Source organism: Egretta garzetta, unplaced genomic scaffold (genome assembly GCF_000687185.1).
Source record: "Egretta garzetta isolate BGI_Z169 unplaced genomic scaffold, ASM68718v1 scaffold91, whole genome shotgun sequence".
NCBI classification, from domain to species: domain Eukaryota; kingdom Metazoa; phylum Chordata; class Aves; order Pelecaniformes; family Ardeidae; genus Egretta; species Egretta garzetta.
In genome coordinates, this window is record NW_009258661.1 from 1876301 (window position 1) to 1900208 (window position 23908).

General features: G+C 40.5%; 1 protein-coding gene across 2 annotated transcripts in view; it reads right to left on the reverse strand.

Annotated features, from left to right (window-relative positions):
* Positions 1 to 23908, reverse strand: part of ATXN7 (ataxin 7) — a 63053-nt gene that overhangs the window by 10602 nt on the left and 28543 nt on the right. For both annotated transcript variants that reach the window (XM_035903833.1, XM_035903832.1), the window contains 3 exons: positions 2070 to 2322; positions 1123 to 1385; positions 269 to 351 (listed from right to left, as the gene is read on the reverse strand). In XM_035903833.1, coding sequence (XP_035759726.1) covers positions 269 to 351; positions 1123 to 1385; positions 2070 to 2322 — 599 coding nt within the window. The remainder of the gene's footprint in view (positions 1 to 268; positions 352 to 1122; positions 1386 to 2069; positions 2323 to 23908) is intronic.

Below are 23908 nucleotides of genomic sequence, written 5' to 3' on the forward strand. Positions count from 1 at the left end.
GAGTAACACGAGCTGTCCCAGGTCAGCATCCATGTTTGAAGGGTTTATGCAAAAATACAAATCTCCAGGTTACTTTAAGAAATACATTTCTGAATAAATGATTAACTGAACTTCAAAACCAATTCCTTCTTGGTTCTGGACAGCGTGTTTTGAGAGGTACCATTTACAGTGGTAATCACTGGCAGCGAAAATCTGTAGTTTTCTGTCATATTCCTCAGGAAACTCAATTAAAACTTTACATAATCTTATTCTGATTGAGATATCCTACCTTGCATGTCAAAGACCTAGTACAAGGTTTCCTGGTTTCCACATCAATGACACCACAGTATATATCAGGATCAAATTCTCTCTCTGTCAAAAGTACACGGTATTGAAATGTTATCAAAAGACATTTTGAAATACCACATTTATTTTCATTATAAAACATTATATTGGAAATTGTTTTCAAAGGTAACACAGGCAAATGTATAAATAAAAATGCACAATAAAACTGTACAAATAAAATTCTCTACACACTCAGCAAGTTTATGGTGTGCTGAAATACAGATCTCAAGTTTACAAACAGAACGGAGAAATTTACAGCTCTAAGGGACCCCAAAGGAGGAGTAGATCCTGCACCTTAGGATTAGAGGTCACCATCAACATCAACAAATGGTGGCTTTTGTTGTTGGTCTCTGTGTTAAGAACTTTTCTGCCATTCTAGCAACACTCAAAGTTATTGTGTTTAAAAAGTGTAGAGAGCAGACTGGGTTTACATTTTTGACTTTATGAGGTGCTAGTTGTTCCATTTTTATACACATTTGGGCCTTCCATATAGAAAGAAGGAAAAGAAAATCTTTAAAGATAGTAGAAGAGTGCAATTTTAAAACTGTAAGAACTGACAGGCCTTTGAGGTCTGTATGTTTTCTGAAAGCAACAGCCACACTTCAAGTTGTTTGCGTCCTTTAAGAGTATGTTAAGTTAGATTTGAATTCTAATATATAAAATGTACCTAACTACAAGTTACAGTGTTATAAAAGTGTTTAATTTACTTCTGAAACTTACTTCTGCATATTCTACATATGTATTTCTATACATACACTAGTAAGAGGAATATAGAAAATAATAATTAAAAACAATTACCTGACAATCTTTTATGTAAAAATTTCCTATTATTTGTATTTTCTTCAGGTTTCTTTTCCAAAAATGGAGGCACAGAGAGAAGACCTTTACCATTCAGTATCTGTCCAGGGGAAGGCAAGGGTGGCTTTGGTATTGAGGGACAATTAAGGCCAGTCTTTATTGAGGAACTCACAGTAGTAGAACAAGTTGGACCAACAGCAGCTTTCAGTTGGGCACCATCTATCTTTGGATGAATCTTTTCCACTTTGACAGATGGAGTCATACTATTATTTATGAAAAACAAAGGGGAGGAAATTGAAAATTCTAGTTACAAATTATAAAAAGTACTTAAATTATGTTATTAGTCAACAATACTCTGATCTATTCACAATGCAAATTTAGACCTTCCTCCTTTATTCCCAGTTTTCTTATTCGTATGTTTTTTATTTTCACATTTCTTATGATGGCCGTAATCTCTTCTGTCCTCTTTTCCTTGCAAGTATTTCAGAGAGCCACCAGGGAATTCAGACACTGTTATTTGGATTCACAGATACAGTGCATGACCAGAGCGATTGGAATGGGCCCGTTATGTCCGGTGAGAAATGCCTTGTGCTGTGACAGTAAATTTTATTATCAGTTCTGCAATCTCACACGTGCAGGTCAAAAATCACCCGAATCAGAGCTAAAACTCCCTTATGATTAAAGTATGCAGATTAGATCAAAGAATTAAGAGCCCCTAAATGACCTTTATTTATAGTGATTTAAGATGCAGCTTTGCAAAAGTTCTTGTTCAACACAGTCATGAGTATTACCCATAATCTTAGACTAGGCTGCTGGAAAAGATCTGGAGGAGTTTAAAGCGATTATCTCTTAAACCGAGAACCCTCTGAAACAAAAGGAAATTCTACTGATATATCAGTGTCTATGCAAGTAATAACATTTAGTTCTTTGTCAAAGTGCATACTCACATTTTATCATGGGGAACTTTGCTATGCTGTACCGAATGCATTAACCTGTTGTTTCCGCTCATCTGCAGCTTGTCTTTGGGTGATTTCAACAACTTGGAATTTGATGATGATGCACTAGTACCTCCACTGGATGAACGATTGCTCCCACTTCCACCGCTACCTTTGTTTTTTGAAGGGAAAGATGAAATGAGGGAAAATACTGAAGAGGAGGGAGGAGTCAAAGGCGGCTTGCTGGAGGAGCTGTGTCTTCTTTCTGGAAAGGAGGAAAAAAACAGGGGGGTTAGGCTCCCATACAGAAACAATTCTTAAATACTTAATGTCATTTACTCCATTAACATTTTTCCTTTATTGGCTTGGGAGGTCCCCTGCCACACACAGAGCATAGAGGATTCAAGTCTCACTGTAATCCATGAGGCTCCACTCCTTCCTGGTCACCAGCTCATTACGGGAGTCTCTCTTAACTTTGGGAGCTACATTCCTCAGCCACTAAAGCTTAGCTTTTAATAAGACTCTCCATTCACTCTCCATCTTAAAGAAGAAAGTAAGAATTGGACCCAGACGTCAGACACACAAAGCAAAGAGACCTCTATCCCAAGGCCAAGCAAGCTTAAATATCGTATTTGCTCAAAAGATAACAATTATTTGTAAGTATATCTCCTAATGGTCAAAATTATACCAGAGCCAACATTTTAACTTTCACTTTATGACAACCTTTTGATATGGTCTACTAGACCTTCAGTGTGGAACACCCCTGAAGAAAAGCAGCTCAACCTACATTGGGTTTTGGGGGGTTGTGGTTTTGTTTTGTCTTGTTTTCCTCTTATTAATTCTATAGGATTTCTATTTAGGAACAACATCAGAAGGAGCAACAGATACTCTTAAAAAAAAAAAAAATCTGAACATTTGAAATAAGAGTGGTCAGGTTCCATTCTGGAAAAGAAATTATTTAATTAACATGAAACCATTAACATTAATATATTGCTAGCACCATTTCAACTTAAAATAGTGTGTATTATAAATGTAGTTCTTTGGAACAATGAATTCTTAGTCACAAAATACCTGACAGCTGCAGGGAGTACCCAGCTCTGCCTACACATGGCCATGTTAATTGACCGTTTGCTCGGCTGATACTTGGACACTTGTGGTTCCTCAGTGATCTGTGTAATCAACACCTGCTTAAGAGACACCTCTGGCAATTGGGAGTCAGAAGGCACCTTTCTCCTCAACAGCAGTAACACCTCTCTCCTGGCCAAGTATTGTTAAAGATGCCCAAACACACAACCAATCAATCCCAGAATCAGCTTACAGATTTTGACTTAAATTTACTTAAACTGTGAAAGAAGCAGGCTACTCATGAAGTTACAACTACAGCCAAGAGTGAAAGTCCAGCCCAAGTGCAACCTGTATGCAAGCCTGTAATGCTCTAGAAAATGTAAATTAACACATCCGTGTTCTGCTTATATGACCTATTCTCCCACAGCGATCATACGCCACTCGGATGATGACCAGCCAGGACTCCATCCCTAGCTGGAAGCCACCAAACGAGACAGCACCAACTCTGCACCACTGTGGTCAGGCACAGCATCCAGTGCATGGCTCCTGCAAGCAGGGACTGTAGCAGAGTGCAACAGCAATATCCAGGGGAAAAAACTCAAGCCGCTCCAGCAGTGCAAGAGGAAGACACAGGAGTCTAATACCTGGCAAGCTAATTTCTTACAGAGGTGGGGAACACACACACACCCTCCCAACCCCCACCACATAGAGCTTAGACTAGGAGACGCCAGTCAAGAAACGATCTCTGAGACTGAATCAAGTGATGCGCAATTCTCTATTTAAGTCCAAAATGGGTGCAAACTACCTGATGAACCTTCTGCAAGAGTCGTGGCTTCTTAATTAGTATCTACCAAAAAGCTCTAAGAGGTCAGATGAAATGCCCAACACAAATGCAGTAATTTATCACCCATCTCAAGAAACAACTGCTTTAAAATTATAGTATACAGAACACCTAGTTATCTGTGATGTTCAATATCATCTTAGTTTTCTAGAATCAGATGCCACTGAAGAATTTGCAAGTAAACTATGTTAGCATATTTATGTTCTAGTAAACGGCTGTGCTTCTAATATGACATACTGCTTATTGCCAAATGTCTTTTTATAGCAGTGGCAAGAATCCCTGAGCAGCTCTGATAAGTTACTATTTGAGGGCCATTAGTTCAGCGATGCTACACCCTGTGAGATTGCTCTGCGAGATAATGAGAAAGATTGCTCCATACTCTTCCACCTTCTGTATATTTAGAAAATCCAAAGTCCAAGTTCTTATCACAGTTACAAATAATCTCTAATAAACCAGTGGATGACTAATGCAGTCTTTGGGAGTTTGTTTTGAGGTTGGTTGTGGGGTTTTTTTTGGGTTTTTTTTTCCTCTGAAGGAAGAGAGGGTGCTACTTCCTTGGAGAAAACCTGGCAGACTAGAAGAGAAAGCCTGGCAGGGGAGAAGAGAAAGGTCCTAGAATAAGACTGAGTACTTGCTTGCATCCCATCAGTAGGAATAAACTAGACAAAATACTAATCTCAGCTACTGATCCAAACAATACGAACACTTCTTTTCTGGCAACTTTAACTGGTGCTATTCTCGTACTAAACTGAGACTACGATTTGCATGAATGTTTCATAGCACCAATCTCAGTGCAAGTGAGCTAATATAAAGTGTTTTAAACTGCTGATAATAAAAAAATTGATCTAAGAGAACCAAGACTAATGGCTGATCGCACACCAAGATTCCATTCCACCCATTGGAGAGAATTTCCATTCTACAGACAGCAGTATGATTTGGAACATACACAAAAAAGCCAAATCAGCTGCTTCTAGAATTTTGGGACAGTTTCTCAAAAGACATAACATTGTAAGTCTGAAACCTTCACTCACTCCTGTATGTAACCACGACTTGTGTAGTTTACCAACAAAATGAGAAGACTTTTCAGTGAATCTTTTGTAACCTGCCTGGACCTGTTTTGTGTTGACTTACATACAAGTAGAGCTAGGGCTGCTACGAGCATTTGCTTATATTTACTGTCTTTTTATAAAATTCATGCTTTTAATTGAAATCTGCCTAAGGTCTGTTTTGTAAACTATCTGAATTCTGCTGGTGTCTTGTCTTATTGGAGAAAGCTAATATTATTTTGGAACCAGATGTTTTGAGCATGGCACACTTGATCTAATGAATGTATTTATTGACAGACTGACATAGTCTTTTAATGGAAAAATTACTACACAAACTGTCACTGAATAATCAAGACCACCATGCTTATTATGCTAAGCATATTATAATGATAAATTCTACTAATCATCTGCCAATCTAATACAGCTCCCATTTGCCATTAACTCTGACCCAGCCTGAAAACATTTAAAAATATAATTATCTCCAGGTGTTCAGTTTTCAAATTTTAAAAGTTAGCACTTGCATCCCTTCCCTTCACATAACTCTTGAAAGAAAAACAATTTTTTTAATGTCATGATTGCTTTTACAACATATCAAAGTGATATTTCAAATACTGCACCAGTATAACATGGCTGCAAATGCTAAAATTTGGGAAGAGGATTGGGGGGGCGGGGGGCAGTCGGTTTTTTTTGTTGTGTCTCAAATACCAGAAAGATGTAAGTTTTGACTTTGGACAAAGAATCTGGAAGTCTTCCTTGATCGCACAGCACTGGGTATTATCTGACCCAAAATGAAAGCTGCATTCAACACTAAACCTTAACGGACAAACTCCTCTCTAAATGTCTTCGCATTTATACAGCGTATTTGTGACCCTAAGGAGAAGGGCCGTACAGAGCGTTAGAAAGCTGCGAAGAGAGATGGCATCCCAGCAAAGCCTGTTTCTGCTCGGTGACCGGGATATCGGTTAACTATCAATTTGGAAAAATATAGCGATAGTTTGTGTGCTACAGGACTTATGGTTGAGCAAGAATTATATACACATACTGCCAAAGCACACAGGTCTTCCTGGTAAAATGGATATTGATAATTTAAATCTCTTCAAGAACCTTTTTTTTTTTTTTAAAAAAAAAAAATTCAACAGCTTCACTTGGTCCTTAGTCTGGCTGCCAATTTTCTTGGATTTAAAATGTTATTTTCCATTCTGTATTTCCTACTAAACATGCACTGATTTCTGACAAAATGCAAAAAAAAAAAAAAAAAAAAAAAAAAAAAAAAAAAAAGAAAGGAAAAAACCCAAAGCTTTTCACCATGTTTGGATGTTTGGCTACTACTTATTCTTTCCATCAGTGGGTAAACACTTGGACTTACTGTGATTTACAACTTTATTGCTATATTAAAATAAAAGAAGATATCCTTTTGCAGAGACAAATATTCCATTTTTCATAAAACGCTACTTTCTTTGCTGTACACTTAACAAAAAACAATTAAGAGTAACAATACTCTAAAATTTTTCAAATTTCTTCTTCCCAGGTCTACACTTAGTTCTTAAAATCTAGGAAGTGTTTTGTGCTGTTCCTTCTCTCTGGGCATCAAGTAATACCTTTGGGCAGCAAATACAAGATGTACAGATCGAATTTCATAAACCCGGTTTTTTATACTGACTTCTTACGTAAGTACCGGGCAAAAAGTCAAACTGACCTGTGCCAGTGCTAGCAGAGCCGTCATTAAAAAGGAAGCACACCCATTCGAGCACGCACAGGCTAAGTTCACTGAAATACGTTGCCACTTCAGTTAACGTTCAGAAATACAGTTTTAACAGAGGTTAGCCTAGGTTTAAGAGTATCATTCAGACTATGGAATTAAATGTGTATATTGAAATAAAAACATAATGTTACCTTTATGCTAAGTAATTATTATTTCATATATCTGTCTCACCTGAAGTATAAGCATGACAAAAGTGCAATTTGAAGCAAACTTATGGTTTTTTCCCATCATACTGAGCTACTGTTTGACTTCTCATTTGAGAAATTATTTAGTATAGCCATATCAAACCAAACATCTTTTACCTGGGGATAAAATTTATTTTCTGTCAGTAAGGCTATTACATTTCTAGAGTAATTGTGGAGAGCTAATTTACTTGATTTTCTAATTTCTCTAGAAGGATCAGATCCATAACACGGCAGGACAGCCCAGAGCGGGACACTGCTGTGGAAGGGCACCTCACCATAGCTCCAGATTTTACTTCGCAACCAACTAAAATCCCTTTTGCAGCTCTACCCCAAATGCCCATGTCGGGCTCTGATCCACCATCACACTGACCTCACCATGACAAAGAAAAAAGGAAAAAAAAAAAAAAATTAGATCCATGAGGATTTCACAGGGGAAACCCGGGAGCTAAACCAATCATGGGCCCAGCAGGCAAATCTTCCTTTGATGCCACCCTGGCAGCGTGGCAGCTGCTTGGGAGCAATCGCCTGTGCGGGGTCTTGATCTGCTGCTCACTCACTTATTCCTGCTTCGTTATCCCGCTCTAATCATGGGGCCTAGATACCAAGGATTCTGCCTTAATCTTCCACTGATGTCCCTTTAATCATCCCATCAGTTCTGTTTGCCATGTAAGTCAGGACGAGCTCACTCCATCTTCCATTGCGTGGTGTTTAAACTTACGCTCTTAGCTGAACAGACAGCATCTAAACAAAGTTATATTTTTCACTCCAGCAAGAAAGTTGCAGAAAAGAATATTTATGGGGTCCAAGCTATCAGGATGACAGACTGCCAAGGCTTGATTGGCACCAGTACAACCTGTCATGTCTCTGGAGAGAATTCTTCTTACTATTTCATAAAAAACCATTGCTTTGCAACCAGCAGCTGATATTACTGTTTATCACTCAGCCTTAGCAAAACCACAAAGACAATCTGACTGATAATCAAGTATGCTTATGGCGCTCGTTCACAGAAAAATAACACTTTAGCAGAAGAGAAAGAAAAAAAAGTATACAATTTATACTGCAGCATACCAAATGCAAGTCAGGTTGGCACATATGTAAGCATTACGTTGCTTTATGTATTTATGTCACTTACCACAATGGTCTTCCTTATCCTGACCAGAATTCTTCAATATTATAAATAAATATCAATAAGTATGCACTATTTATCTAAGAAATAGGTTTATATAATATCTTTTATACAGACTATGGCCAAGTTAGCAATACTGATGCAACCTTATGTCCTGCACTACTTCACTTTAAAAACACTCAGCGCAATTGCAGTACAGGATGTTTCTATCGCCTGTGAAGATACCACCACGTAGAGGCAGTTAAGCTACAATGATAAAACTTCGCTTAAAACGTCTCTCTTCTCAAAAATCAATTAAAATGCAAGACCTAGCCAATTTTCAAGAGTACATTTTAAAACCTAGAGTTCACTTCCACAACTTGGTATGTTAACAGGTTTGCTTTGCCTAGCAGAGATTTAAAACGTGATTTATATGTTTTTATGTTACACCTTCATCACATACATGCTGTAGCATTGTTCAAAACCAGTCTTACATTTATATTAAGATGGTTAATACCTAAGAAGATAAAATAACCTTCTTGGGGGCAAAAGATAGAATTTAAGTTGAAGTCATACATTACACAGCAAAACATAACTACAGAGATCAAGAATTTTTAAAATTCCCTTTAAAATGTTCTTTCCCATTAAAGCAAATTGTGGAGGCTTTGGCTTGGTAAGTGCCATGAACCATTCACGCTCTCACACAATGAGAGCTCAGAAAATCAGCTTCCTCCTCTGAGAAAATCCTTTGCTGAAGCCAACAGACAAATAAAGCTAATACATCAAGATCTTTCTAATTGCTGACTCTGAAATTATACGTCAGTTCCTAGGACATTTTTACTTCTCAAGTGAGGGCTGTATCACCACTAAGCTTTACGTTTTCAGCATCTTTAGCGGCAGCGTTGGTGTGCTTCCTTCCCGCCCTGCTGTCCAGCACTCCTTGCCGGGGCGAAGGTCCCACTGTTCCAGGTACAAGTTCCTGCACCGTTCCCTTGTCAATCACCTCCAAAACACATACTACAAATCTCCCTAAAAAGCATATAAAATCTGGCTATGCTTCAACTAGCGTGCACTGATTTATTAGGAAGACTCATAATTGCAGAGAGCAATTTTATTTTTTTTTCCCTAAAACATGCTTTGGTTACAAATGCTCAATTCAGAACCCAAAGCTCTCATATATACAAATATTTGGGTTTCAGAGTATCATTCCAGTTCCAAAATCCCTCCACAGTAATTCACACTGATTTAAGACACATTAACAAAACCTACCTGCATGTTTATGATGGTCCAGCACACTTAATCAATCTTCCTCATGAAATCCAAACTTCAACACAACCAAAAGCCACCCATCGTTTTGAGCGCTGCGTTTGCAACAGCTACTTTAACTACGAGTTTCAGGTAACCTACTTCCTATCAGTCCAGAAATCCTGGGCTGACAGATTTTAGCTCAACTTTCACTCTGGTTTGTTTTTAAAAGCAGGTTTACGGGAGCACTTCACCTAGGAAATGCGAGCAGAGTTGGGAATTGTAAAACATCCTCAGAGGAGTATTCGGCCCTTTGCCTTCCCCAGCCTCACGTTAGGTGTGCCGCTTCAACCCTCTCAAGTTTCCCAGCATTTAAATTTGAATATTTGCAAATTATTTACTCAACTCCCAGGAGGTGTTATGACGGTTAGTTAGTTAACCACATCCCTTTGAACAGAAACAGAACGCAAACGTTAGCTGTTATTATTATTTTGTTCATTTCATTACAGTAGTTGCAGAGACGTGCTGGCTGCTTGTAAAACCAATTACTCGACTTCTGATTTCTAAATATGTATGTTTGTAATTTTCCTAGAGATTTACTTTCTAGAACCGAAATCCACTCACAAGCGATCACTGTGCAAAATATGTTAGAAAAGGAGTGTGAAATTCTGTGTAAGCAGGGTCACAGTTCTCTTGCTGCCGTTGAAGAAAACAGAGGAAGGAGCGGAAAAAGACCATTTTTACCAGTAAAATTCCAAATGCCAACTTCAATACTATAAATTGTATTTCAAAAAGGAGATGGAGATGATCCTGTGACTGTAATTCAGGGTATTTAAATGATGCTTTTAAAAACACTACAACTACAGCGAAGCCAGGGTGGTGCTGTAATTCCCTAATAGCACAACACCGACTGGGCAGGCATGGCCATCTCCGCTGTAACGGCTGCGCAACTGCCCCAAACCCAGCATGCCCCCCTGATCTCCAAGATTACCACCGCAGAGAAGAGAGCAAGGAGTAGATTGCAGAGTTATTAAGAACATGGCAAAAACCAGCAACACTAAAATGTATTTAATTAAATAACTTTCAGGTACATCCCTTTCTCCACTGCTGCCTCTCCACAACTCTACATTACTAAAGCTATTTTTTTTCCATTTTTCCATATTTGTTACTAATCCTTTCAAAACCCCTTGTATTCAGCACACATGAGTAGTTCTGTAATCAATTTCCACAGGATTTAAAATTCCTCTTTAAAAGACACAGTTTGTCCCTGAGAGATGCAAAATAACCTTTGAAGCATCAACCAATACATACTGTCACCCAGAGCCTGCAGACGGACGAGGGCTTTGCTGTGTCGTGCGGCTCTCCGTGCGGTGGCAAACTGGAAGTAGCTATTGTTTCAGCTACTCAGAGCCTCCCGGAGACGAGCAAAGCTCAAGAGCAATGCGGGAAAACTAATAGAAACAGGACATTAAATAATTCACGGAGCAGAACCACAAGGAAAATGGAGCCAGGGAGCCCAACTGTTGGGAGGTCCCCCCTCGTCACCCAGAGGAGGGTGTTTTCCCCATCCTTCTCCATCCCCCTCTTTGCTCAGGTAAACCCAAATGCAAGGGCTTTAACGTCTCAAAAAAGACTCTGGCATAATATCCAAGATCAAACTTCTGCTACGCTTTCCCGAGCAGCTTGCCAAGAGGTGGGGGAAGGAAAGGACGGATTTCTCACCAGGGAACTGGCCCTGGCCCTTTCGGTCGGTAAGCTGTCTTGTAAATCTGTCAAGTGCTGGAATATAAATATTGCAAAGTTATTACGGAAGGACAGTAGAGTGTCTTAGATGGTAATCGGGCCATGGAGAGATTATAACGTCCACGTTATGAGCACTAATCTCCGTGTAGCCTGCTGATGACATGACAATACCTGCACTGCCTGGTTAAAAAGCAGGTATCGAATAAATCATTTTTTGCTATTAAAAAAAAAAAAAGAAAAGTGTTATTTGGAAAAAAACTTTGGAGAAGCCACAGTGATAATAAACAAAACCATCAAACCAAGGCAACTGGTATAGATTAGCATCATACCAAGATGCAGCATGGGTCACCTTCCTCAAAAATACAGCTGGAAAACTGTTGTCTCATACATGCTTACCCTCGATGACGTTAAAGAAAACTTCAGTTTTTCAAAACAAGAAAATTAAAAAGAAAAAATTATTCTAAACTTTTATTAAAAAGTTGAATAAATAGAAGTTTAATAAAGAACTGTGTGTTGAAAGCGTGGGAATAAAGAATTAAGGGAAGAACCACCACTTAATTTCTGATTTTCTCTCTCTCTCTGCCCTTTTTCTACCCAGAAATCAGGTTTACACCTTTAACACCAAGTTCTTCCCCTTCAGCATCAACAAAACTCCTTACAAGACCTTATCATATAGTATTATAATATTGTGTAATATATTCAGATGAGTTCACATATCCAAATGCCTGTCTAGTTTTCATCTTGTTAATGCTTCTATTCACACCACAATCAGGCATTTTAATGTTTTTCCCCTGTAGCTATTTCTTTACGTGTAGCAAACTTTAACCGTATGTTGACTGTCAGGCTCAGCTCCACTACAAAAAGATATGCTGACATTGAAAACTTGCATAAAAGCTCTTAGTGAACCAAAATACAAAGGAGGTTAAGGGCTAACTGATAAAAGTTCTGGAGATGGGTGTAAAAAAAAGGTCCTGAAATAGAAAGCTCTCCATATAAAAGAGATCAAGAAGAGTGAATTGACTTTGTTTTCAGCAGGCGAGTAAAAAAAAGCAGGAGAGTAAGAGGAAATACCACAGGATATACAAAAATAGTAGTGTCAGCTCAGTAAATCACATTCTTTGATTCTGTTATTAAGAAACGATACAATAAAAGGACATCGAGCACAAATATTTTTCTTACATACTGCATGACTAATGAGTGGCATCCACTGCCACACAACACAAAAGCTTCTTAAGATTGAAAAAATAAAAAATAAAGATGTACATAGCTACTTAGAACCAGCCACACACCGACGACAAGAGCCCCTCCTCTCCCCCGAGGTATTACTGCTCACAGTGGAGACGAGGAAACGCTGACGAGACGGAAGCTCCCGTCGCCATCTCCGACGTTCCCCGTCTCTCACATCTCTCCCCGTACACGCAGCCCCAACCACGCACCCCCTATGGATGTGACAGCCCATGCGCTTCCCTACAGCAAACGGGACACAAGCGTTGCCGAGCCTCTATACCGACGGGCAGTGCCCACTCGCAGGAAAACCTCGTGGATAAATGAGAACGGCGCGAGGGTTCCAGGCTGGGCTTCTGCCCGCGCAGCTAACACATCGTTTTCTGTTCAGGTCTTTAAACACAAGAAGTGTTGAGCTTTTTCAGGATGGAAAACGAGAGACGGGAAGCAAACCTGTGGCAGGGTGTAGTATTTTTAAAAGATGTTTCAAGAGTCAAGTGACTCCAAAATTTGAAATCTCTTGGAACATAAATACTCAATCTGCAACATCAATGGAAAACACAGAATAAATACTTTTGGTTTCTTGTTTTAAATCAGATCCTTACATTATTTTACATTGATTTAAGGTTTTTAGGCATTAGTCATTTTTCAATTATAACAAAGGATCATTCCAGCTTATTTCATTAACACTGGTCAATCACAATTGGTGTGAAACAACTGGTTTCGTGTTTAAAAACACCGACCATGTTAACTATACACTAATTAAAATTTTACAGCAGCATTAGCACAGCAAAGTCTCACAGAAATCACTAATACAGTCAACCGAGGGCACGAACCTACTGTGCTTGCACAATAATGTCTTTCAAATTAAATAAACCAGCCCTTTCACATTTCACTTTGAAAGAGCCAAGCAATGCTGTAATTAGGATGTGCTAACTAAAACGTTTGTGCAAGTTTAACCTTTTAAATAAAAACACAACTGCACTCGACACATCCAGGCTGTGTCTGTATTTCCTATTTCCTCCAAAACAGAGGTGTAACGGCACGGACCATCCTGCCCACAGCCAGCCAGCCACGCAGAGCCGGAACAAGGAATGTGTTTGCCCTCTGATTTATAAATTACATGGATGAGCGCGCTCAGGAAAACAAGCTAAAATGAACAGGCTCTTAATAGTTTCTTTAATTAACACTTTGATTAACAGCCGCCAATTCGTCTAGAGGCCTGACAGGACTGCAATCGGCTGTGGTTTTATTGCCATTTTCTCCCCTAGCGCTTTCCCCATCAGAGCTGGGGGTTCCAAGCGCTCTTTGGGGATTTCCAGTTTCCGCGGGGACGCGGCTCCCGCCGTCCCCCATCAGGTACCCGCACCGCCCTGGAGGAATCGCGCTTGCAGCGCGTAATCCCTCCCTGGGAGATGATCCACGTCGCTCGGAGAACTCCACCGAGGCCCCGTGCGACACCCGTGGGCAACGCCGCCGCCCACGCCGGGCGGCCTCACCGCCTGGTGGCAAACAGCCACCCCCGGGCCTCTGGCCAGCCCCAGCCTTCTGCCTGCTGCGGACGGGCACTGGAGCCACGGAGGAGGCTGGAGACGGTGGTAGGCTGTGCGGGTGGAAGTTAATCCCCTCCCCGATTCCCAGGGCGAGCTGCCAGGCCCACGCCAGCGGCGCTGGGACGGTCCCTCCATGGCTGCACTGCCCAGCCTGGGGGCAGCTGGTGTCCCCACAGCTGCAGGTCCCTGGGCTGTTGGTGGCCCACAGCAGAGCACTGGAGGACACTCCTTGGATGCTTCTACAGCAGCACAAATTCACTGCAGCATTTACTGCCCTGAACTTCCAGATAGGTCTCGCCATCCTAAATTTCCAGACTCGAATGCCTGAACGTCGGGGTCTGATTTCCACCCAAAGTGAGCACATGTATACTAAAACCTAATTTTTACCACATTACTAATTTCTGGACCATTTCCTAAGTAATCACTAGAAAAAAATTACAGCGTATCTGCTGACAAAGTAGAATAGGAAGAAACAACTTGTGGCTTTTGCTCTTGTTTTAAATTACCATAATCAAAGCTGATATTTCTGGCCTTCCCCACTCATCAAATTACAAGTAAATTCATTTTTAAAACCAAGCAATTACTTTTTTTCACTAAGAAGTTTGCCAAAAGGAAAGGCATCTGGCTTCTACAAATGCCTTTGTGTATTAGTATCAGTGAGGTGGCGTATTACTTTCTTTTCATAAAGAAAGGTTAAACAGAAGCGAGGAGCACTATTTCAGCAGGTTGGGTTTGGGGTTTTTTTGTGGGTTTTTTTTCTCTTTTTTTTCAAACAATCCTACAGAAACCTGGAGACTACTGCTCCCATTGACAAGCTCAAAAACAAATCCTAATCCACAAATACTAAATACTAACTTTCCCATGTCTGCGCACTCAGAATATGAGACAGCAAGCAGTTCCTCTTTCGCTCTGAATTTCAAGAGAAGTTGACAGCTCATGTCACCTAACCATTAATTGTTAAGGAGAACTCAGGAATACAAAGACATTTCCTTGGATTACGCTGCTTTTAAAAGACATCTCCTTCCATTGCTAAAATTAGTACCAGAGGCATGCGTGTTTTTGGAGGATTTGTTTCTATTGTATACTCTTCTACTTGACACCCATAATTAAAACTGGGTAAGTCTCCAACAGATTTCAGCGGTTCACAACATTCTTGACTTTAAACTACTACGTGGGGAACCAGCGCTGATGTATTTGTTTTCTTACCAACTAGAATTTATCCTTCCTTAGTCTTTGATTTGGTCTAGTCTCATTTTAGGACCAAGGCGGTGAGTATTTTTTTTTTTTTTTTTTTTTTTTTTTTTCCTCTTTCCACAAATAAACCAACCAAGATCAGGCAATTTAAATCCCACATGGAACAATATAGAAAGCTGTCTTCCTTCTGAGTAAGAGTGAGGACAAAGAGCCCAATCGCTAAGAAACCCCAGCAGCTGGGCATCAAGGCAGGGGCTGGAATGGAAGGGAGAGGCATGACGGTACATTCACACGGGGAGAAAACGGCAACAGCCCATGGGAAGGCACACAATGGCTGAGAGAGAATGCAACGGGATTTTATGCTTGCTTATATTGTAGTAGCAGCATATTGCCAACTGTCTCAATCTGCGCGTTTGTTTTTATTTACTATTTTCCAATGACTGAAGGCTTCTAAGTAACTTGATACAGTAAACATTCAGATTTCACCTTGAAATGGATCGATGCATGTGCCACAGTTAAATCACATGCTGCAAGTATACTCTGACAAACACAAAAATAGTTTTACATAATGTACTAAAACCAACCTGTTCTAGTATAAGACAATGAAATGATGAAGTTCTTTTCCTGGTACTAAATACCGCAAGAGGTTTTAAGTTTTATTTTCTAGCAACACTACTTGAAGTCATTAAAAAAATCCCTAAAATATGAACAACAGTAGATTGAATATAAACACCTGAGTTCAGAGGCCTAAAATTAGCCTTGCAAGCTGTGATAATGCTTTGTGCCGATACATACACAAAGGGACGTACGTCTGTGCACGCTGCTCGCTCCCAGGGAACGGGGCTGAAGTGACGGGACCCCTGCTCTGCCGCCAGCTGGGAAGGACAGCACGGGCAGGGCGGACGGGGCAGAAGCTGTTCAATACGCACCACTGCAGAGAATCTCATTCCCAGGTCCTTGCTGGTACAGTATGGCCCAAGAAGCACAACTTGAATTGTGCTGAAACCATTGCAATGGAAGAAAGTTCACGTTATCTTCAGTAGTAGGAAGCAAAGAACAGCATTGACCCCCTCCTTTCTTCGTTTCCGCACTGAACACATGTAACATGAAAATATATTTGTATCACGTGTGATGCTATCACTAAGCACACACATACAGTAGCTCCCTAGTATGAACGAGTACTGCAGAATGTTAAGAAATGCTAAAAAAACATAAATCATTCCACAACCTAAGGTATTCTGCATGTTTTGTGTTGCCAAGAAAACTGTTTTTAAGATTGGCTAGAGAATTTTTCATTTTTTATTTGCATTATATTTTCTTGTCTGGTTTTGTGAGGTGAGATGAATGCAGCCCTACCACGTCTCCTTCCACCCTTCTACATTCTAGTGTTCTGTATTTTGAAATGATAGGTTAATTTTAAGTAAACAGGAGAGCTGGATTGGAGGTGGTTTGCCCTCCCGCTCCCTCCACTGAGGTCCTAAAGATACTGGGGTTTATCATTAGCACTAAAATCAGCATTCAGACCTCTCCGTGCTCTTACAGAAGGCAGGCAGGAAGATCTTCACTGGCTGGTCATCATGCACATGCTCCAGCTTAGCTGTGGCATGCGTATGTCTTATTAAATTGGCAGGCAAAAAAAAAAAAAAAAAAAAAAAAAAAACATGACCTGAAACCTGAAGCTGTATTATGTACACAGAGCAAGAGGTGTTGCAATGGGAGGGAGAGCGATGGCAAAACACACGGGACAAAGCCACCGACGGCCAGGCTTCATTATCTCCACTGCAAATGAAACAACTCATTTATCCTTTCTCAAAAATTCAGCAATCTCAGGCACCAATTTCACAATCAGGCTAATGCTGCCCCAGCAAAGCGCGCTCCTGCCCTCTCCCCCAATGCCGAGCGCTCCGTCCGAGCCTTCGCACCATCTGCTCTCGCCGTAACAAAGAGCAGACCCTTCGGCTCCGAGACCCGACCGTCTCACAGACCGCGAGCCTTCCTCTGCCAAAGCTAGCAATTAACAGAGCGGGGACCAGCAAGAATTAAAGCGTGACTTGATCCCAGGGAAGGGGCTGGAGGCCTTAGCAACTGGGGATGACAAAGAACTGTGTTGTGAGCTGCAGTAATGGTTAGTTTGCCAGTTCCTCGAAGTTTTGAGGGGTATGTTAAAAAAAAAAAAAAAATAAAAAATAGACTTCCAAGGAATTTCACCTGATTGATATCAACACTGCATAAGCCGGGCTTGCTTACACTACAGCCTACTTATGTTTATGTTTAGCACTGTCTAAAATGATTTTGCCATAAATATTTTGTCTTAAAGAGATTGTTTGGTTACTGGCTACTATTATTATTCTTCCTGAAAGGAAGAGAATGATAGGCCTTGGGCCAACACCAACCTTCTTAAAGTTGATCAATCGAGAACTCCAGCGTGACTACTTGTAAAACTGACTTCGCTGCTATGAGAGGTGCACGGAAAGAACCCTGCCGTACGCTATGTGACACCATGAAACCAGCCTTAGTGAAGGGAGCAGTAAAATCATATAAGTAGTAGTGCTACTGACTTGTATTTAAGGCTTTGTGTGTCTTTTTTAACTGAGGCTGGAAACAAGTGCTCCGAAGTACCTTCATGAATGAAATTCCCAGAACCTCCAGAACCACGGGGCAATGGATTTTGAAATCAGTGGATTTTTATCTTGAGCAGCGGCCACTTTGGAGAGTGTCTTATGTGCTACAGAAAATACAAATATATCAGGCAAGATTTCTGGTTTGGGCATTTTCTTTTCTTTTCCAAGTAGGCATGCTTAGAAGTTCTTCAGGTTCTAGAAAATCGGATTAACTCCAGAATAAAATGGATGACCGAGTAGAGGAACAACTTGACAGGCTTGTTGGTGCACAGTCAAGTGACAGTATTTTATGCCTTGGTATCATCTCCACTTACGCAATGTGCTTGTTTATACCAGAAATACAAAATATAACTGTTTCCCATACAGCACGTGCATACACACAGAGAGCAAAGGCTTCTATATTGACTTATGCCATTTTCAGGGACTAAAACTAGAAAAATTTGGTACATCAGACTTCAATCATACAGCCACAGCTATTGCGGACCACTGCCACCTGGACAACTGGGACTGGGCCGAGGAAACAGCAAGCAGCCCAGGAGCTCGTCAGGCCTTTCAGCACATCCTAACTATCTGCCAAGCCTCCAGCCTCCCTCCATTCTTGTGATCACAGAAAAAGGCGATGGGTATGGTCCTAAAGGTCAGCACCCATCCTCGTTCTGAGCACCGATCGATCCTAATGAGAACGTGCTGGACTGAGAAAGGAACTGGCCACTATACTATCAAAGTGAGATGACACTAGCTGTCGTTCTCAATCCCCAGCAAGCGAGATGTGAGCATCAAGCCTCACAATACTACCCACATACGTAAGTTGATAACATTTCTATGGCTATCAAAGCAATCACAGGTATTTTCAGAAGCTGGCTGGTGGGTATGACAACCTTTGGTCAAAGAGTACATGGCACTACGATGCAGAGGGGACTGAACTGTGGTGGTTTAAAAACTTTTCCTTTGACCTTAGAGGCCAAGGAGAGGGCCCAGATGGCACAATTCCAGGCATATACATGATTATGTTTGGCTTCTCCGAGGCTGTAAGCCAAAATGAAACTGAAGAAAATAAGTGCTAGCTAGTCCCACGCCAGTGATGAGAAGGGTCAGAGCCTTACAGAGTACTGTAATGCTTCTCATTATGGTCTAGAAAAGTGGGAAAAAATGAAAACTATTAATTCACTAATACAGCAGAACATCCAAATGCTTAGCCTACGAACTCAAATGAAGACTTCAGCCACATAGAAAAAAAAGGAGACACAGCCAATCTTTCTCATAGCAAGAAGAACCATGAATTCCATGTGAGTATGTATGGACAATAATGAACAGCTCTTAAACCTATCAAAGTGTATCATACAAAACTTCTGATCAGCTCAAACCCAGCTCTACAACTAATCCACAAACATCTGAAAGTTTCAGGCTCAAAGGTGGCAGGGTGTGCTGAAAGGGGTCCACCTTCTCCCTAACCCACAGCCTTCGCCACAACGCACTGCGGAAGCTCGGGCTTCTCCCACCGCCAGACATGACAAACGGGTTCTTTGCAACCCACAGGGTCACACATAGAGGCCACGGCACAATACAACTTCTGCCTGGTGGAGGAAGAAAATCCTATGGGGTAAAAACATAAGAAGGTGATCTGGCTAAAAGAGAAGGCTTCCTTTTGACAAGCTACTCTATATAGAATTGAGAGTTACAGTTTTTCTGACAATCTTGCCAAACGACAAGGAAAAAACTCGGTTATGTAGAAACTGCTTCAACTCTCCAGGAGCCTAGACTAATTGCATCCTTTACAAACCAGTGTTTCATACCAACATGGGCAAATCATTAATTGGGGAACAGAGAACAGAAAGGTGGACAAGAATCTCTTGATGATGGCTCTTCTTTCTCAAATACAACCTGAGGAAACAAGTGAAAGTGTAACTGCAATCTTTGTGGCCAGCAGCACTCTCAGATATTGCAGAAGTTGTATGAGGCAGCAGAACAGACCAAGTTTATTAGGAGTTTACATATTAGACACACTGATGGCTTTTTCTCCTACATTATGTTGCTACTGTTCAAAGGATTAACCTGTTGCCCTGCTACATGACAACTGGAGGAACATCTACATAAATTATAGAGTAAAAAACCTGATTTTATATAGAAGCTCTATATTATGGTTTTGTTTCATCAATAGCAGATAATAGGCTTTGGAAGTATTTCAGCTGTTACCACTCAAGATAACCAATGATGGCCTATTTAGTCAATAATAGTATCACAAACCTATGTAAAATTTCATATCATATTTATCTATTTGTTTCTTATTTTAAAAATGTAATTGTTTTCAAGTTTCACATTGTTATGGAGCTCTTACAGAGCTGGGTACTGCAAGAGCTAATTCAAGAATGCTATTGAAAATCTGAATTGACTTCAGGACCACTTACTTTACTTGGATATAATTATTTAGTGTTAAACTGAATTAAACCTAATGAGGAGCTTAAAAAGTTGGCATTAATTGTGCTCTCTTGAAAGTGAATTTCAGCCTGCAATTTTTTTTTTTTTAACTTACTATGTAAATCATGTGGTTATTGATTGCTATTCATCAATAAACTTAGAGGTTTCATTGTATATAAAGTGTTATACACTCCCTCTTCTGGTAATACCTTAAAAACACAGTTTGTAGACTTTATGCGTATCAAATGTTAAATTTTATGTGTATCATATTGTCTGGAAGGAAAAAAAAAAAAGCAGAATTATGTCAATACCTAGAAGTTTGTTTTTAAAAAGCCAACAAACTGGTAAGCAAAAATAAGTAAATAAGTAACAGGTGAAAATTACTTGACATAATGCCTAAGTAAACTAGGTAGCAGCCTACCTACTTCGTAGCTGTGCCTAAAACCAAAATGTATTTATTTCCTTTAATTTAGTGAGAATAATATTGTCTCAAATTTTTCCAAAAGCACGACACTCACATACATGCCTGGTTAACCATTTGGTGCACTACTGCCGTAGGTGAGAATATAGCTTTCAGAATGCTGCCTGCCTTTCCCCAGGCAGCAGATGAAGAACCTCCTACAAAACACTGCTTTTATGTAGGTCCAGGGTGGGCAACTCTCTTCCATCTGGTACACTACCTCACTTGTAGAGAACGGGTGGGCATTCCTCTTAGTGCAAAAGCTGCATGAAAGCTACATGTACATTCTATGCACCTCTTACTCTCTAAAAGAAAAAATTATTACAGTACATAAAATGAGGTTTTTTTAAACAAACTTAAGTAGTCCAGCAAGCAAATGTAAAAGGTATGTATAAGAAAAACAGAAGATGACATATGCACATGCATGCATATATCCATCTCTTTCCTTGATGGTCTGATAAAGCTGGGAGAGGTGTCTCAAGTAGGACACGCTGTTGTTCCCCTGCCCCCCACCAAAATGTGCAAAATCCAAGCATGCCATGATGATACACAAACCACACTAATAGCATTGCTGTCAAAACATAAAGGGAGGAAAAACTAGTAAAAAGCTTTTGTTTGTTTTGCCCTGTGAAACCTTTCTTCCTTTCTTCCCTTTTTCCCCCTTAATACAGAGTAATAAAACCAGCACCACACCTACTTCATTCTCCCTCCTGCAAGGTCATTTTCTCCTACCTTCCTTATTTAGCTTCCTCCTTATTGTCTTCATCTATTTCTTTTTGTACGTATTTTACCGAAGTTCTTTGTTTTACGTTTCCCTTTTTAGCTATTCCCCCATGTCCTCTCTTTCCCCTCCTTGGACACACACACACCCAGACTGCAAACCGCTTAATTCTAGCAGTGCTGAAGCAGCCCTGCCAACGCTGCCATCCTCCTGCCCGTGCTAGCTGGCCCCTGCTGCCCCAGCCAGGTGCTGCACAGCTCTGCGCGGGGACCGGTGGTATCTTGGCAAAAAAATTAATGTAATTAATGGTTACTGATGAGATTTTCCTATCTGCCCTTGCAGAGAAAAAAAGATTATGTGCAAACCCTCTCCCTTCCAAATGCAGCAGTTGTTTGAGAGTTGGCTGGTGGGATGAGAGGGTACAGTCTGTGCAACTTGAAACTAAGTGCTTCCATGAAAGAAAAAAAAAAAAAGAAAAAAAAAAAGGCAAAAAACAACCCAAACTATTTTCTTCGTGACAGTTCAAAACTCAACATTGTTTTACAAGCTTCCCAGAATACTTCTCCCTGGAATCACAAAGCGCTGTGGCGTTCATCTGAGGTCTGCAGTTCTTGGAATAATCTACACAGTTTATGAGAACACATACTTCTCCCCCAAAAATAAATGAGTCCTTATAAATAATTGATCTGCATGTGGTTAGCTTCTGAAATTAAACTACTTCTAACTCCACTCTCCGACACCAAGTTCACATCTCGATGGCTCTGACACGCTCCCAGCTCTCCTCCAGAAGAAGAGAAATCCTGTCCTTTTTTTATTCCAATTCAGGCTTCTTCCACCTCCCCAGCTCTTTAAACAGGTTGCAGCTTCATTCTTCTGCACTCAGCTTAGGGCTGCGTGCCAAACCCTGCGTGCCCACGGCCTGCCCTCGCAGTGCGTGCCACCTCCTCTGGCCGAGCTCCAGCTCGGAGGAGTGGCTTAAGCCTTAGAATGAGCCCTTTTAGCTGTGAAGGAAACCTTCCAAGGATGTGGAGCACGTAAGCTGGTGCAGAATGGCCTTCCCTGCACCCGGAGAAGATCTGTAGCGATGGCGGTGAGAGCTGCGTTCTGCTCCCTGTGCCGTTTCAGCATTCAAAGAGAGTTCTGAATGATGAAACTTAACATTGACTTTTAAATCAGTTAGCTCTCTCATTCTCAATCATTTTTAATTGTAGACCTGATGCGACTATCCCAGCTGGCTTCTTCCAAAGTGAAGCTGTAGTCAAATACACTCAACAGCTACTTTTTTATTACAACTACTTGTTCTCTTTAGATCTTTCTCCAATCTATTGATCAACATACGCATAACTGTCCCCCTCTTGCTGGGCAACTATTTCTGTAAGCAACAGTGAATGCAGCATTTCTTCCTCTTTTCCCACAAAGATAAATACCTTTTTTTCTTTCTTTCTTTCCACTTGTTCTTCCCGTCAATGATTACCTTGAAAAGGGAGCAGTCAGTCCCAGTCTCCAAATACCTAGCAAGGAGATAACTAAAAAGGAGCAGGGTTTTCATAGAACCCTTGTATAATTTTGTATGTTGGACTTCATTCTAGTCTTACTAAAATGTTTAAGTATTTAAAAAAAAAGATGCTATCTATCCAGCCAGTAATAAAAATACAAGGATTTCTGCGTGTAGGTCTTCTGGTATGGCAGACCAGCATGAAATTTGATTCACACTAACCAGAGGTAAGAAAAGCCAAAAGCACACCAAAGCACTTTAAGTTTGCAATATTTTAGCACACACTGTGCTGTAGGAGTTACATGGTAAGCAGAAACCTGAACAAACAATTTATTTTTTAAATCTGAAGCTGAACATCACCTTTTTTGTTAGCTGATACTTAAAATTACCTTATGTCTTCAGAGCGTGACAAATGCACATACCCACAAAAAAGGGGGAAGTTTTACTAGAAAACTGCCATCAACTTCTCAAACAGGCTCCTTGGGCTTTCATGTAATGAGCAAAGACCACAGCCATTACGCTTACAAAAATAACCTTCTGCACGTGAACCGTTTGCCATGTTACAATTAACCACAGCACCTAACTTCACCGCTCCTTAGAATCTGCATGGCAGAACTTGTTTGTGACTTTAGATCCCAACCAGCACATTTGGTATTCAGCTAATGGCTTTGGGGTGCACATTTCAAAGCCCAAAATGTATTTACAGAGTTTCTTTCCAGGTGGTAATACTTTCTTATTTAATGATGCGTTGTTTAAAAATAACTAAATAACCAGCCGAAACATTTTTTCTTTTTCCCCGAAATGAATCCTGCGCTGACCTCTGAGCCCATTCCCTTCTGGGAATATGCCAAGATGATTCTTGCAAAAGCTACAGAATTCCACAAATCTCTGCCAAGAAGAAATCAAGCTAGTTTTTGCTGGACCTGGAGACTAAGATCCAACTATTGGAATCTGGACTGCACAAACTACTGCAAGAGGAGTGTGTATTTAAACAGAAGCTGCTGAAGCTGCCAATGATAATTTGTTAAATCATATACATTAACTCGAGCCATAATATGCCAAATGCCACCTGTGCACATTTGGCAATACGCTTGGCAGATTACCCCAGCACATCTGTGACACACCACATAACATTCAAGTTTTATTTTGATTATTAGACTACTACAGAAGATTACT